The 16,611-nt window shown below is 40.7% G+C and overlaps 1 protein-coding gene across 1 annotated transcript in view; it reads right to left on the bottom strand.

Moving 5' to 3' along the window:
* SFMBT1 (Scm like with four mbt domains 1) overlaps positions 1-16,611 on the bottom strand; it is a 72,078-nt gene that overhangs the window by 11,890 nt on the left and 43,577 nt on the right. Inside the window, exons 3-10 of the mRNA XM_068408418.1 lie at positions 13,658-13,752; positions 8,522-8,762; positions 7,984-8,072; positions 6,829-7,075; positions 5,242-5,339; positions 4,096-4,197; positions 2,741-2,891; positions 865-947 (exon numbers count right to left, since the gene is read on the bottom strand). Coding sequence (XP_068264519.1) covers positions 865-947; positions 2,741-2,891; positions 4,096-4,197; positions 5,242-5,339; positions 6,829-7,075; positions 7,984-8,072; positions 8,522-8,762; positions 13,658-13,752 — 1,106 coding nt within the window. The remainder of the gene's footprint in view (positions 1-864; positions 948-2,740; positions 2,892-4,095; positions 4,198-5,241; positions 5,340-6,828; positions 7,076-7,983; positions 8,073-8,521; positions 8,763-13,657; positions 13,753-16,611) is intronic.

Below are 16,611 nucleotides of genomic sequence, written 5' to 3'. Positions count from 1 at the left end.
GATAAGAAGTAACAGCCAGACAGAGGACTCTTCCTCCCAGAGCCACTCTGCAACATTATTACACGATCAATACATTACAAATTCTGGAACTAGCCTACAGTGATCAACTCTTCTCAGAAAAGGGATAATAAATTCAATGACCTGTTCTAAGACGCCACAGCTTATGAGACAGAACAAGGGCAACAAGAATTCATAGCCAGCAACATCCTCTTCAAAAAACGGTAATTATTCATTTTAATTTCTTCCCCTAAGCACTGCAATAGCCCAAGTATTGTAAATGGAATTGGAAGGCAGGTGTTAACAGTACCCTTTTCTGCTTGACAAGGTATTCTGCTTTGGGAGACAGCAATACTGTTACTGAACCAACAAAAGCCCAAAATCTAGCAAGTACTCCAGGCACTGACTAATATAAAATGATTGTTTGGTACTAATTTAAGATGACTTGGTATTGATTAATATAATGGAATGAATTTTTCAAGCTGAAAGGAAGGAAGATTGAAAGAGTACACTAAGTAAATGAAAACAAGGTCTATTAAAAGGCCCTGTTTTCACAATTACAGCAGTGCCAAGGATTGATACTGTCTTATGACTATTCCATGGATGCTCATACATCTCAATTTTACAAAACACTCGTTTCTTTTTGATCTGTTTTATCACAATTGAAGCATTTGGTCCACCACTTACTTATCCAGGAAGCTGGCACACACCTACTACTGTTCACATACACTTGCACTTCCTTAACTCTTCCATTTCCTCAGTTATCACAGGTACTTTAAGTAAAAAACATGCAAAAGGTTCTTCTCCTTGGAATCAAGAATGTCATTCACAAAACAGAAGAGAGATTTTTCTGCAAGAGAACCTTACCAAAGGGAAGCAGCTCTGGGGAGCTGCCTCAGCACCACATTGTTTGAGGTAGTCTGCCCAGTCAAAGTCCTGCCCAGGATAACCTAGGTGAAGAAAAAGCAAAGGGGTTAGTTTAACAGCATGAGAACAAATGACTTTGGGTCACTCAAGTTTGTCAGCTGACTATGGCTTCACTGAGCTGTCTGAGGTCAGCCCATAGCATGGTTCTCACATATTTGAGATATCCTCTTATTTTCATTGCAGATGGGCTTTGGGCACTGCCCCACCTTGATTCCCATTTTTGACTTGAAATTGTGTCAAGCTAAAAGTGACTTCACAGAGAACAACCTGAAGTGTGAATCAAGTACATCTGCTAAGCAGACAAGGGCAGCAATCGAAACACAGGGAAGCGTTTGCACCCTTTTCACAGGGTACAAACGAAATTCTGGCAAAGTTTCTCCAAGTTTACTTTCATTAACATCATGTCAGCTCCGAAACTTTTTAAATTTTTTTTTAAACAGAGCACCCAAAAAGTGCTCAATACCACCACATTACTCTCTCAAACACATGTTAAATACCAAGTCATTAAAGAGAGCACTTAATCGTCCTAAGAGGCTTGTCAAGTTTGCTAACAGCTGTAAATCTGTACATGTTTGAAGGGAAGAGTCTTAACATGGAGTCCATCAGGAGACAGAGCATCTCTCCAAGAAAAAGACAAATTAAATTCTACTTAGAGGAAATACTTTGCTTCCCTGGAATCTATTAAAAAGCAAGTAACTGAAAGGAACTGGGTGCAGAAGTGTGCTGCCACGATAGTTTGAGGCTGGCAGTATATTAGAGCAAGAAGATAACTGCAGCAGTTATTCCAGTAGTACCTTGGCAGCACTCCTCTACAACAGATGCCTGTGACAAGGGTTTGAGAAATCAAACAAAATTTTAAAACTAGTCTAAGAATATACCATTAACATGACAATCTAAAAACAGTAAGTTCAACTACCCCTCAGAGATGGCCTAACCACAGAAGGCCCTATTTATTTTTCTCAGTTTTATCCGTGCCAGTAGGACTCTCGAGACAACTCAGAGTGCCCACCATTTCCAGGGGGCTTTCAAGAAGAGAAGCTTAAGATCTTTACCAGCTCCAGTCACATTCCTAGAAAGTGAGATTTCATCTTTCACATGCAAAATCCTAAGTAATGCTGGGTCAAGCAAAGCTGCTTTTTGTACCTTACCCGAGGAAAGGCAAGAGACACCCTATGCTCTTTGCTCCTCTGATGTCACGAGCAGCTAAAAGAAAACTTTCTGAATTCTGTGGCGGTGAATAAGAGTACCGAGTCCCTGCTTTTACAATACCATTGACATTTCCAATTTGAGAAAATGAATAAATATTTCAGTAGCTGAGGATCGCTCTCCAATTCCCTTACGTCCTAAAGCAATGCTTCAGCAATCTGCTACCTTGCCTGATAGGTCCTTGGAAAAAAAAAATACTTCATTAACCTCTAAGTGATAAGATATTCTAAAAATATTATAAGACACTGGATAACAATGTTCCAATTTGACCTTAAGCAAAAATCCAGTGCAAAGACTATACATGTTAATTAATGCTGAAATCAACATTGCCTTCAGCCCTGAAACACCTACTCCATTTGTTTAAGTGTTCAGGTTTTTATGCATGACCAGCATCCCCAGCCACTGTCATCATCTCAAATCCAGGCACATACCCAGGAAACTTCAGTTTCAAAACTCAAAGCTCCCGTTTCTCAGAATTTGATCTTGTTCTTTGCTTGTGCTGCTACATGTAATTCTTTTGCAAAAGCATTGTCCAAAACATCGCACTCTGGGGATTGGCAATCTACTTTCTTCAAAGAGGAGCGAGCATGACAGGCTTGCGCAGACATACCTGGTGGGGGACTGAGATGCAAGCCGTTCTTCAGACTCCATTGCACGGGGAAAATACCAGCACTGTTGACATGACAAATGTAAGACTGGCTGGTTGTACGCTCTGGTCTCAAGTCATCAATTTCTATCATGAAATATTTTTCATTGTATACCTGTAGTTAGCCAAAAGAGAACCATGTGGTCTTGTAAGTAGCAGATTCTGATCTACTGCTCCCTCTCCCCCATTTTGATAACTTTATTAAAAACAGCAACACTGCACAATGGAAACTCTTTACCTTGAAATAACGTGAGAGTGAAAAAAAAAAAAAAGAAAGAAGAATTTACGGGATTCATAAACCAGCAGATCCTCTGCATTATCTGGAAACTTACAAAAAATAAGTAATAATAAACGACAAAGCACTTAAAAAAACAGGTGATCAAGTACTATATGAAATTTTCTTATGAAAAATGGAGAGATATTAGAGTTTCCAGCCTTATTACCATTCTGTAGTAACAAAACTGCTTATTTCAACAAGGCTGAACTGTGTCCTAGGATGGGCTGTCACAAATAAAACCATTATGCTCCTGAAGTAACTAGGAGCAGAACAAGAAAATATCAAGAAAAGTAAATGATTTTGCTTTGCTTGGAACTGGTTGTGCCTTTTTATAATAAGCTAGCATCTTATTTGAAGAAACTGTATGTTAGAGTTTAAAAGAGAGAGATCACCAAAATGTAAATATCTCATTGAGAGACTATCTGTCCTAAAGAAAAAGCAACAGCTTCTGGAAAATATACAAAAAAATATTTAAAAATATGTCCTAGTTTTATGCTGTACAGCAACATTTTGGTTTACTACATCATAGCAGGTCTCTTTAGAGCTTTTCACCTGTTTACTAAAACAGGAAGATAGAAGTTGCTCAAAACCTGACTATGTTGAGGAGTTTCCATTTCAACTTTTAAATCCATGTATGGGCCCTTGTTTGAAAACTAGGCTACTTAAACAGAATTTGTACATAGTAATGATATTAACTTTTGCAAAAACAAAACCCCCAAAATCTATCTTCAAGTGGATACTCAGATTAGAGGGATTGTAACTAATTTTCAATATCTAGGTTTGACAATTTCAACCATTTGACCTTTTGAGCTTCTACCTTTATCGAACTTTTCCCCTACTTTCAAACCCAATGTCTTCACCATCAGCAGTGAAGTTGTTTTTTCCTGGTAACGTGTCCCCTAAGGGAGACATACAAAATACTTAATTTGAAAACTAGTTCAAGATTTTAAGATAACCAACTAATGAGAATTTCCTGAGCTTTTAAGAAGAGAAGTAGCAATTGAATTGAATCTTAACGGGACAAGTGAAAGAACCCTGGTACCTTGAGAACTGTAGCAGGAGAGATTACAAAAGGAGCCATTGGGTCCACAGCTTCTAACTTCATGCCTTCAGAGAACGAATGCACTCCAATCACAGGTTTATCCTGAAAAATGAAGTATCCCATCAAAAAGATGTCCCTTGTGTAATTCAACTGAACAGGATAACTTGAATTTTTATTAGTTCATTCTAAGAAATAAACATGTCGGAGTACCAGCAACCTCTCTATAACGGACAGAAAAAGGCCAACTATGCCCTCTGAGACTGACAGTTTTCTATGAGTTTTAGGAAATTTGAGTCCCAAAGATTTCCTCTTCTGATATTCTCCACACAGAAGCAAGATTTCACAATACAGGGTGGTCTGTATAGAATAGAATTTTTTTTTTCCCCCGACCTTCAGCAGTCATCATGAGCTAATCTAAAAGCGAACTATAAAAGTCTCCATTTTCAGTCTAACAAAAACCTGCAAAACAGGATTCCTGCTCCAGAATTATGTATATCCCGCTCTGTATATGACCTAATACATTCAAGAGCAACAGCATCTCCTGTTCTATTCTGCTTACAGGTCCAAACGAAGCTGAGAAAAATGAACTGAGAACTTGAAGGACTAAATTTACATTCCTGCTTCCCAAAACATGTCAAGATTTTTTTTTCAATTTTAATTCATGTATATTTAAATTCAGACTCATTAGTAACATTGGCTAACACTCAGAATATAACAGGACATCTTATACAGCATGTGTGACTTTATCAGGTTACAGGTTAGGTGTTACACATGTTAAACTTTTCAATGTACTCACACAATTAGAGAGACTGCAGTAACCTTGCTCTCCTCTAGAAGGACAGTAATTTGCAAAACCAGCTGGTGAAAACCAGAGATGCCATTATAAAGGATCAGAACCAGGGATTTTTCCCAGTAGGACAACTAATGGCTCACACGTTTGTGATGGGTGCGTTGTCCAACTTAAGAAGAATTGTATCATAGTATGATTTTTTAAAAAAGAAAGGGAAAGGAAAAAAAATTAAAAACCAAGCCAAAACAGCCTCAGAAGTTTCAGTAACAGGGAACAACTTCCCTGAATCATTTCTTAGGAAATAGCATTTTCATTATACTATCCACAGCATTAAACTACACGTACTGTGTCTTTACCTTAAAGAGATCTGTAGGAACTGATGACTCTTCTTCCTCCTCTTTCACCTTTTTCAGGATCTCTTGCCAATCTTCTTCACTCTTCAAGGACCTAATAGCTTGAGTAAAAAGGAGAACAGTGAATGAAGTCATCTTCTTCTTTTCCCTCAAAAACCTGTTTGATTTGTGCTCCTTCAAGTGCTAAATTCACATCTGTTCAGAATCTGTGCAAATACCTTCCTTCTTTAAAACTGTTTATATAACACATTTGGAAGTGTTACAAAAAGGGACTGAAGTCAAGCAGCAGTATCATCCCTATGCCGCCCAGCCTAGTTTTTCTGAGAAAACAGAGGTCACAACAACACCGAGGAAAACTTCTGGAGAAATGTATGACCAGAAAACAAATCCTACCTGGATAATGCTAGTCTGTTTTATGCTTAAACAAGCAGAAAGCTCAATAAATGTTCCATAATTCTGTCCCAGTTACATAAGTTACTCTTTTAGCATCCGTAATTGCAGACCACACACCTCTCCGATAGAAGAGGAACTACTTGGACCAGTGCCATCATGCATAAAGGATCCCTGAAGTCAAGCCTGTGAGTATATCAGAGACTCTTACATAGACATACAAAGGAAACAAGTCTAGTAGCCAACTAATATTTTTAAAAGCCATTATTTACTTAAATAGTGATGTGGAATTCACCCATTTCGTTTCTGTCAGCGATTTGGCGTCTCCCTGTTCACAATCCTGATTTCAGCAGAGATTGCTCAAGCACTAGCAAAACCAGTACGCACAGTCAATTCAACAGAAATTGTTTTGTTTTCCTCAGCATGGTTTCTTCTTGCCATAAGGGAAAAACATTTAAAAAAAACCCCACAACAAAACCAACTGTTCTAAACAACCTGAACTTCCCCAACTAATAGCACAGAGTGTGCCAGAACTTAGAGGTACCCCTGCCTTTGCAGAAAAGCTTTAGGGTAAATGCTCAACATTTTCCAGTTTTACCCCAAGGTGTCCCCTCATCAGGAAATGTTACATCACTGCTCAGCTCATGAGAGATCCATTTGTGTTTCAGTCATTTTATGCCCCACTTCTTTGACGACCCACCCTGACACGCACATGCCTGGAAAACATAGTAATCTGTCCCACCCTCTGCTTCCACGCATTCATTCCCTGGGCATCCATTTTTAAAGACATTTTCATATCCATGTAATACCTCTTTAGACAAGGCCTTAATTAGCCCCGTGGACTTGGAGTCCCAGCTGCAAAAGCTCCTGTTAAGCAGTACTTCAAAAACAGACGACTTTCTCCTCATCAAGGATACAAACCTACCAAAAATAACCATGAAGGCAATCCCTTCCTCATCTTCTCCCTTTCCACAAACAAGTGGAAAGTTTTGATGGCCAAAACCATTTAGCAACTTTTGAATGAGTGGGTGAAAAGCCTTGTAGGGCTATTTACCAGGGTTTTCACTTACATTTCACTAGGTACAATATTTTTCAGATAACACACTGACCGTATGCATCCAGAAGGCAGATTTAGAGCACCAAAGCAGCAGCATTCTCTAGCCTCTGATCACCATATAAAAGATGTATGTTTTGAAGTACCTAAAGGTGGTTGCAGGCTATATCCATGTTGAGCTGCCCACCCCACTTGATGAAGGAAAGGGTCCAAGTAGAATATCCATTGGTCAAATTTGTCAGAATCCTCCAGACCTTCGTATCGCAATTTAAGTCTCCCACCAACGTTTTCTACCACATTGACTATCCAGGCTTCCAGGGAATCCCGGACGTTTTGCAGTTCTAGTCGGGAGCCTGGTGCAATGAGATCCAATGGATTTTTTCCTCTGTGAAGCTACAAAAAGAACACAAATTATTCTGTACAACAGAACAAAACAAATCCTGTACTTCCACTTCTTTATACACATTCCTTTTGCATAAATAAAGTATGAATACAGAAGTAAAGAAATACAGGTCCCTTACTAACACAAGATAACAGAAATGACAACGTTTAAAATCGCCTGGTGCTTGCATCAGAGCTTCTGCACTGCCTGTAGATAGTCACACGTTTCACTTAAGCCCGCATCATCATTTTCAGAAGCATTATAACTTATCTATTCAAGGTTTGAAGGAAACGTGAATAATCTCTTTCTAAAACTGAGTCATCTAGCATGCAAAGGTGACTAGACAGGAAACATACAAAGATTAAAATGTTAGTTGTAAAGATGATGTCAACGGCATTTTCCAAAAAAATTACATTCTACACTTTACAACCAGACACTGACACGAGGTGCAAATATTGTCTTAAGTGCAGAGGAGGGGATAAAAATTTGGTCCTTCACTAGCAAAGATGCAAGATTTAGTGAAACAATAACCTGCAATTAACAATAAAGTGAAAGGAGTCAACTGAGAAAGGGGACAACATGAAAGCTAGATAAATAAAGGAGTATTTCCTTAGAGCTGTATGAAGGAGGAGCAGAATAGGAAGAAGACTGAAACATAAGGGTGTTTGAAAAAGGTCTTTCTTTTGACAGGACTAATGAACAGCCCAAAGCTGCAGTGACAGATATGTTTCAGGATGCTATCAAAATTAAATACTGTAAACAGGAAACACTAGAGAGTGGAACTTTAAGGTCAGCAGCATACTACAACACTCCCTGAATTTAAAAAAGGAATTGAATTGACAATCTGAATAGGGGTTCCCTTAATGACAAAGGGGAAAACCAAGACAAAACCCAAGATGCAGCACATTGCAGCACTTACCCCCTCCAGCAGCTTAGCAGGAGCACTGCATGCTCCTTTCAGCACCCGCTGAAGGAATTCCTCCTGGTCAGGTATCTTGTCCTTGATACCTAAATGAAAAGTGAAAAAGACAGACTGTGGTTCTTCCTGCCAGTTAAAGATCATTCAGACAAAAAGACATTACCACACTCTGGCACTGCCTAATTCACCAGAATCTGCCACACACTCACCAGTAACACCTTGAAACAAGAAACAAAACAACAACAAGATCTTTAAAGGAAATGACAAAGCAGTACAATTTAGTGGGTGATGATTAAGATAACCACAAGCCTCTGTAAAAATAAGTCCAATTCTGAAATTAAGCTAATTCCTCTGGTGAAAGAGCAACCTCCTACTGTAAGTCACAGGATTTCAGAAGAACACGGCAGACAACCCCAACTTGTCATCACAGCAACACCACCTGCGCATAACAGCAATTAGGAAGACTACCTGCCAGGCTTGCACAGGACAAAAGCATACTTCTGTATGTACTCCCTGCTTCTGCATATGGAGCCAATACCTTCAGGCACTTTGAGAATCTTCTTGTTCTGCTCACACCAGCCGATGGGGTGTAAATCAGCTGTCATGATATCACACCAAAAGTCAGCTTTGCGGTCTTCCCCATAACCATCATAGCGCAACAGGAGCAGCTGCCCACAGGTAGTAATGATGGTGGCTACCCAGTAGGTGTTCTGCTCAGACTTGACAGCAACTTCTAGCTTCATACCAGGGGCAAAACCATTCTGCAAACTTGTATCCACCTGAAGAGGAAGAAGATCATCACATTTGAGCACCTCCCAGAAATTTCATGGAACAACAGGGGGAACCATTTAGACATGTTCATTAGCAAAGAAACTCAAGTCAAATGCTATCCAGTCTCTTCAGAGAAACAACTTCATCACATTATGTGGCCCAAACTGGAAAGTACACTGAATTATCATTAATGAAGTCTCCTTTGCATTTCAGAGTATCTTTTCAACCTTAAATCAGTATCTTGCAATGCATCTTCCTGCCCTGGACAATACCTCATCCATCACTGAAAAGTTTTCCAACTCACAGCTAGGCAAAATTAAAGGTCAAACTCAGCAACACAACTTTGACTTTTTGTGTTAAACTAGGTCTTTCAACCTCTTTGGACAAAAAGCCTGTTTAAAGCACATACACGTGCTTGAGACAACGATACCACTGTCTCTTCCACCATGCTCATTTAAGAAGGCATGAATCTGCACGAACTGCAGAATAAGGAATTTTAATGCCTCTATCCAAGAACTTAAATAATTCTGTATGTAGCATTGTTACTGTTTATGTTCTACACGATGTATGTATGTGTTCTTCAGTGAACTCATGCTTTGACAACAATAAAGCACCCAATACTGCACGCTCTGCGTGTGTGTTGTGTGTAGGCGATGAATCTGACTGCACTGTACTCAAGATACTGAAGCGTAAACATAAAAAGAGAAAGCAAAACATTAAATTTCTCGTGTCCCTAACTTCTCCCAGCTCAAACACTCCTGAAAGAGCAGAAGAACCCTGTTCTGCTCTTACTACAGTATGCTCCTGAGCTACGCTTAATTCCATGGCCTCAGCCTTAATTAAAAACCTAACATGGTGATCCCCTGTTCTCAGCTGAACATAACTGGTGTTTTCTTTCTTAAGTGGTCCCAAGTTCCATTTCCTCTTTGAATCAACTGCAAGAAAGGCTTTCAGTATCATGCAGATGCAGTAGATATTTTCTGGGTTATTTATCACCAGTTCTGCGCTGACGGTTCAGTAACTGCCATAGCTATTGTAGTCTCATCAGCCAGCACTGGTTTGCTAAAAATAAAATTAAGAGAACCACATCAGAAAGGAAAGCATATGCCTCTGTTAACTGTTCACATCCTTTAGGTTAATACCCTTCACTTAGAGAAAACCCTTAAGAACAAAATCAGCAGGACTCAATACCTGCAGACGTTTTGAAGTGGTATTACAGAAGTCACCTCTTCAAAAAGATAGTTGCCTTGATGAAGAGACATTACTAAAGGCTTCATATTCTGATTCCTGAAAGAAAAGCCATGAGCTCGACACAAAGTCTGAGGAATGGGGAAATCTGTGCAGCTCTCTATGCCCCAAACTTTCAGCAAAGCCTCCCGGCGAGAGAGCTGCATTCAGCGAAACCAAGAGCAACAGATGGAGCTTTCCCTGAAGTCAGGTGCATTTGTCAAACACTGTCATTTATGTTCCCCGGTGCATGGAGCAGAGACAAGAAGTGAGCACCCTCTCCTGGCAGCTGGGCAAGGCGACACCACTAAGTGGTTTAAAGCACAAACCTTGGTTTCTTTAGGCTGGCTCCTGAGCAGACTAGTTAGCAGGGGATGCTGTGGATGAGCTCTGAGAGTATTTTCCTTGGAGCCCTGGGTCTGAGAGTGGCAGCTTCCTGCTGCACATATGGCAAACTGAGATGGCCATGAGCGGTTAGGGACAGCACTGCTCAGGCAGCTCCGACCCCCGGTCCCTCCTTCCCATCGAGTACTAGCCCCCCGTTTTGTGCCATGGCACAGGTCAGGCCTGGGGATCTGACTCGGCTCATAAGGAGATAATGATAAAGAACAGACAAAAAGTATTACGAGCATGCAAGAACACACAGCAAAGACAAGTGTTCAGATGATGCTGAACACTAACTTATTTTTAATATTCGTTTACACAAGTTGCAAAAGGAATTAAAAAAGAGCATTCAACAATTCTAGAGGAAGTGCATTTAGGCTTAGGTGGGATGATAGCATTGGCATCCAGTGCAACTCCAGGTTTTTGATAAGCTTTTTCCTGATAGATTGTAGGCAAAACAGTCACTTTGATCTCAATATTGTTTAATTTTTAAAATGCAAACAAATTAAACATTAGAATACGCTTAATTTGAGGAAGTAGCTTACACTTTTCAATGTATCTTGCTCATAGTAAGAACACAACTTTCAGAATTAAATAAGCATACAAATATAAAAAAGTCCTCTCTCCCATCAGCAAGTCTAGTTCTTTGCTAACACACGCTACATAATCATGGATTACATTTTCTTAACCTGATCATGTAACTCTGCTAGAACATGGGTTAGGTATTTCTCACCCACTGCTTATAATGGGAGGCTCGTCATAGTCTCACTGCTCCAATATTTAAAAAGAACTAAACAAAAACCTTAAGCTTCCATCTAAAATTTATTTATATTAATTTATTTACTTATACATGTCCATTTGCTCTTGTGCCAGTATTATTCTTCAGCTCGTTTTTTTCCCCTCTGTTTTTTTGAGAATACAAATACTCTTAGCTCTCCTGATGGTAGATTATAAAAATACATCATACTTCAAGTCAAGCAACCAGCACCGCACAGATTCCAGCTGGAGGGACCACCAGTCGCTAGCACGGAGACATCAGTGCCTGTATGCTCTCCACTGAAGATCTCTCACCTCGTGTATCCTGGAATCACACTAACATTTTTTTAGGGCTTCATCGCACAGACAGGCTGTCACTATCCACTGGGAGGCACTGAGGTTCTCCTCCTCTACCCTTTCCAAACCATTATTCTCCAATGGACAGCAGAAATCCTGAGCATGTGACCTTGCACTATTGAATTTCTATTAACAGCAAGATCTAAGTGATGAGACGCTGCTGTAAATACGCTCCTCTCTCTGCTTGTCAATTTGGTGTCAGCATTAACTTCCCAAAATTTTATGCCAAGCTTATTACAGAGAACATCAAAATTGGCCGCCAGACAAATTCTTAGGCAACCCTGCCAGCAAATGCCTGACAGTTCCCCTTCTGAACGCGCAGGCATCTATCGTCACGTTCATTCAGGACCCCCTGCGCAGCGCTCCTGGCACCCCCAGGCCCCAGGCCAGCTCCCCATGCTGAGGAGCGGAGCGTGGCCAGCCAAGCTCACCGAGCGCAGCTCCTCCGTCGCGCTGCCCACAGAGGGCACCCGATGCAGCAGAAAAGGACCGGACGACACAGCTAGGCTTGGCCCACACCTGCACACTCTACCACTCACCACCACAATGTCACTGGCACCAGCAAAACTGCACCGTGTTCTGCACACGCAGGGAATAATAACAATACAAACCGTGGATTTTTTTTTTAAACCTAATTGTATTTTTACTGACCATGGCCACAGCAATCAGCCCTCTTGTTTGACATAGCTGAGTGGGCAAAGAGTGTGGTGCAGGGGTAACAAAGTCATTCAAAGCGTGTCTCCTGCCAATTAACAAAATATAGCTGCACTGTTAATTCAGCTGGCCACTACTGTAAAGCTGGCATTACAGTTTGTTTGTGTAACGTCTGAGCTACGATAGCAAGCTGCTTTAACAGAGATCACGTAAGGTAAACCACACCAGAGGGAGCAGACAGACTGCTCCTCGCACCACTGCACAACGCCATCTCTCTGATTCTGTACTGCTCTCTCAACGTGGGCTGCATGGACACCACCACTCTGACTAAGCTTGCTCTTGCCAGAGTCTTAGTACACTAAGGAAAAACAAAGCAAGCATAGGCCTCTCCCCTTCAGAAATGAGATACCTGAATGTCTATTTTGAACAAAAAGCTTACAATTGCATCCTAATGTATGGAAGAGCCTCTGCAAAGTCCACATTTACTGTGCATCTTCACTACTAACACAACTGCCATATTTTAATAGATTCTTTAATGTTTTGCACTTCTGCAGGTTACCTTTGTGATTCTTCTGTGAACAGACCTCAGTTTATTTGCCTGCTCATTTAAGTCTCATATACTGAAAGCGGTGACACTGGACCTGAAAGCCTGAGCACCACGGAGTGCTTTCCAAGCAATGTACCACACACAAGTCACTACCCTCACTGCCATGGTAAAAGACCCACAGCTCGTCTTTGAAAGACTATTAGATAGTAACTTTAATAAAGAGTTGAATAAGTTACAGGCTGGCAGCCTGGAAGGTGTTTCAATTGTTAGAAGAGATCCAAGAGGTTTGGAAACCAGCTCGATACAGCTCACCTTCAGTGATGACTCAGTACAAGAAGGCAGACTTCACATTCAGATCTCACCCAATGGGACAGTGCGCTCCAGGATTTTACCAACAAACATTTGATTAAAGATATCCAAGGGCAAAGACAAGGGCTTATCAAGACTTTGTCCTATCCATTAAGCCTGTGATCGACAATTATCCTCATCAGTTTTCTAACTACTACAGTCAAGTGTTTGGCAGAGCTATTATTTTCTCCTTGGCCTCCTTGAGAGCCACCATTAAAACCTGCTTTGAGAGCACATTTGAATTCTGCTGTTCAAGAACTATGCCACCAACTTTCTAAAGCTAGCTCCTCCATAGGAGTTGTCCAGTAGCAATCACCAAAAGAAGAAACAGACTGGCTAGTTTGGGCTTTATGAGAAAAATCAAGCTTATCTTCTGGTGCAGAAAAGACTAGGAGCCCCTTAACTTTCAGCATGCGGGGATGGGATTACCCTGTGCTACGTACACAGAGGAAGATGGGAAACAATAATAAAAAGGTGAAATTCCCAATGTCTCATTACTCCAAGAAACGTGATTCTAGTTAGTTTTCCAGATTTGAGAGCATCAACCCATTCAAAGAAACCCTGAACATTCAGCGTATCAAAAAAAACCAACGTAGGAGATGGAAAGTAAACACACGCTCCCTTACTCACATGTTTAAAAGATCCATGGGGGGCTGCAGTTGCTCCTGTATCTTCTAGATACTCATCCCAATTGAATTCCATTTCTTCCACACTGGAACCAGCATCTGGAAGAGAAGCCAAACGCCTCCTATTTAGCCACCTGTTGGCTTAAGTTTTAGGCTACTAAGAACTATAGCAAAACCTGCTTCAGTTCCAAATGACCAACTACACAAGTTCACAGTGAACTTCATTATACATTTCAACACACAAACAACACTATTTAGCCTTTCTTTGTATGTGAAGGGCACTTTAAGCTGGATCTGGTCTGAAAAATAGGGAGATCCTGAGGATTTTGGTTAAGCACAAATTGTCTACGGTTTGTGAGAGGAGAACATAGGCAGAAGAGTTCTTTATTTGTATCAACAAATATAAGAGACTCAAAACTCTGGGCACACTGGACCATCAGTGTATTAAATTAAAAACCACCCAGGAAACAGCAATACCAATAGTAAGAGGTTTGAAAAGAAAGAAAAAAAATTTGAAATACGACTTTCTTCTTTTTCAAGTTAGATAGTATTTATTTAGATGTTATAAAACACCAGAAGCACAGAGAAGGATTCAGGGTAGTTCTAAGGAAAACAGCTCGAGACATGACTGAAATAAAGAATACCAAATTAGTCACTTAAAAACCCCAGCTCATATGGTGCAACAGCTTCTTCAGACCAAGAAAATCTCATTTCTGGATGCATTTAATGCAAAAATGTGCTAAAACCACTCAAGCCACAGTTCAAAACTCACTCAGGCCGTTAGGGAAGCAAGCCGCTGCAGTAAGCCACACTACCAATTAGTCAGGTTTTCTACTATCATTGTCAAACCTACCCCCCAGCGCTCATCTCCTCTTCAGTGCCTGGCTCACTTCCCCACTCCCCTCCTGTTCCCGTTTTCTCCAGCGTGTAACCCACTCTGCTGAAAAGACACCACAACCAACACAGGTTGGATTTCAGGTCTCCTATTTAGTTCAGCACGCAGCCACATTATATTTTTCCTGTAGGCACCGTGTGGGATGACCAGGGAGGGTCCCACCACATGTCAGCGGCATTTTTAACCTTAACACACAAACTACAACCTCAGGTTCAGCAGCAAAATGGGATGGCAGTGACATGACATGAAAGAAAAGCTTTTAATTTTCACTCTTAGACTGATTCTACCACGTGCACCACAGTTGTCTTTATGAATGAACACAAGAGATTTCCATCTCTCAGTACCAGGAAACCTGATAACTTGTTTATATTGAAAACAGAGAAATCTCTGTGTATCACAAGCACAGGGAGAGCTCAGCAAAGGTTACAGGACACCAGCATTTCCTACACACTCAGCCTTTCTTAGGACAGGTGGTAACTGTTCTTTCAAGGAGTAGTAGCTTGAGTAGGAAACATTACATGTCCAAAAAAATGAATGAAGTACACCCTTATCAGACCCGCCGACATGCTGACAGCCTGCTAAGTATGCTTCACAGCAGTTCTTAGTCCTCCAACAAAGACGGGCAAATATTTGCCTAAAAGTCTGAGCTATGTTAAATCATCTAAAAAACCCACAAGTCTTGAGTGTAAAGTAAGTTCATTTTATCTTCAAACTAACTGTTAAGCTCATCTTTGATTTTCATTGTAATTCTAGGAATATAATTTCCCCAAATTTAGAAATGTATATTCAGGTAGCTTTTGTTTGCTGATGACAGTAGCTGTTTTAAAGGCAGCTTTTATCTCTCCCAAATCCAACTTCATTTTGCTATTTTTAAACAACCACAGTTGGTTATATTGGCCTTTCATAAGCCTCAGAGCTCAAAAAATTCAGAGCTTGAATATAACCATCACTTTTAGGGGATAATTTTTAACTTACTGAAGAAACAGACCTAGAGAAGGACAAAAGTAAGTAATGTTATTCAAAAATTTTTGAGGGAGTAAAGAGGATAAGGCACAGACCACAGCTGTTCGCAAATTAGGGTGGAGCTGATCAAAGCTTTGGCTGCAAGTCATTCTAAGAAAAATATAATTTCATTGCAAAATGTTGAAACAGATTAAGAAATCTTAGTCATTAAAACATCATTTTACTTTAATATAGCCATAAAAATGCTTAAGTTCACAGCTGCAGAACCGAAGTGGGAAGAACCATCAGCTCGAACACAACATCTATGGTCAGTCAAAACCAAGAGTGAACTTTTATTTTCCTCCCGCCTAGAGAAAGCCAGCCCACCCCTTCCCACCGAAAAGCACCCAGCCACTCAACAGCAGCAACCACCCCACCTGCACCCACCTCCAAAAACACTCTGTATGTATAAAGCACCGCTTGCAATGTCTAATGCACTCCTGTTTGAAGCGAAACATAAAGCAACGTGACTGCTCTGTGCTTTTTCACAAGTCTGAAAGCCAAGCAGCTCGACCTGGGAATACTACCCAGATCCTGAGGCTTTCCAGCCGTGCTCTTTACCAAGCGGCTTGCAGCACCAAGCCTTCAATAAGGTGTTATCATCAGATAACTGTCTAAGGGGCAGTTAAGCTCCTTAAAGGAGGCACAGGTCACTTAACACACTGAAAGGGTCAATTAGTGACTTATGTTGCCACTTAATTGCTACAAGGAGCTCCTGAGAAAGCCAGTTTGCATGCTGCTCCAGCTACCCTTTCGCCTCTACCTACAGTTAAAACCAGTTCCCAACTGGATCAGAGTTACCACAGGTCCTTTCTCACTCCACTAATCCAGTCTCTGCAGTCTGTATGTTTTCATATCCAAAAGAACGTTTCCTTCCAGATCTGCGCTGCGGTGAGAAGGGCTCAGATTGCTTTGTACTGTACAGTGCCCAAATCTCACCAGCACACCCAGAAGCTCTCTTGCAACTCATTTTTCATAGAAAAAAATTTTTTAAATTTCACAAACTCCTGTCCAACACACCGGAAATTTAATACTATTCCTGTGCTATTTTAGGGAGTTTC

Source organism: Nyctibius grandis, chromosome 10 (assembly GCF_013368605.1).
Source record: "Nyctibius grandis isolate bNycGra1 chromosome 10, bNycGra1.pri, whole genome shotgun sequence".
NCBI classification, from domain to species: Eukaryota; Metazoa; Chordata; class Aves; order Nyctibiiformes; family Nyctibiidae; genus Nyctibius; species Nyctibius grandis.
The sequence above is the reverse complement of the archived record's forward strand: the minus strand, read 5'-3'. Positions and strand labels throughout refer to the sequence as shown.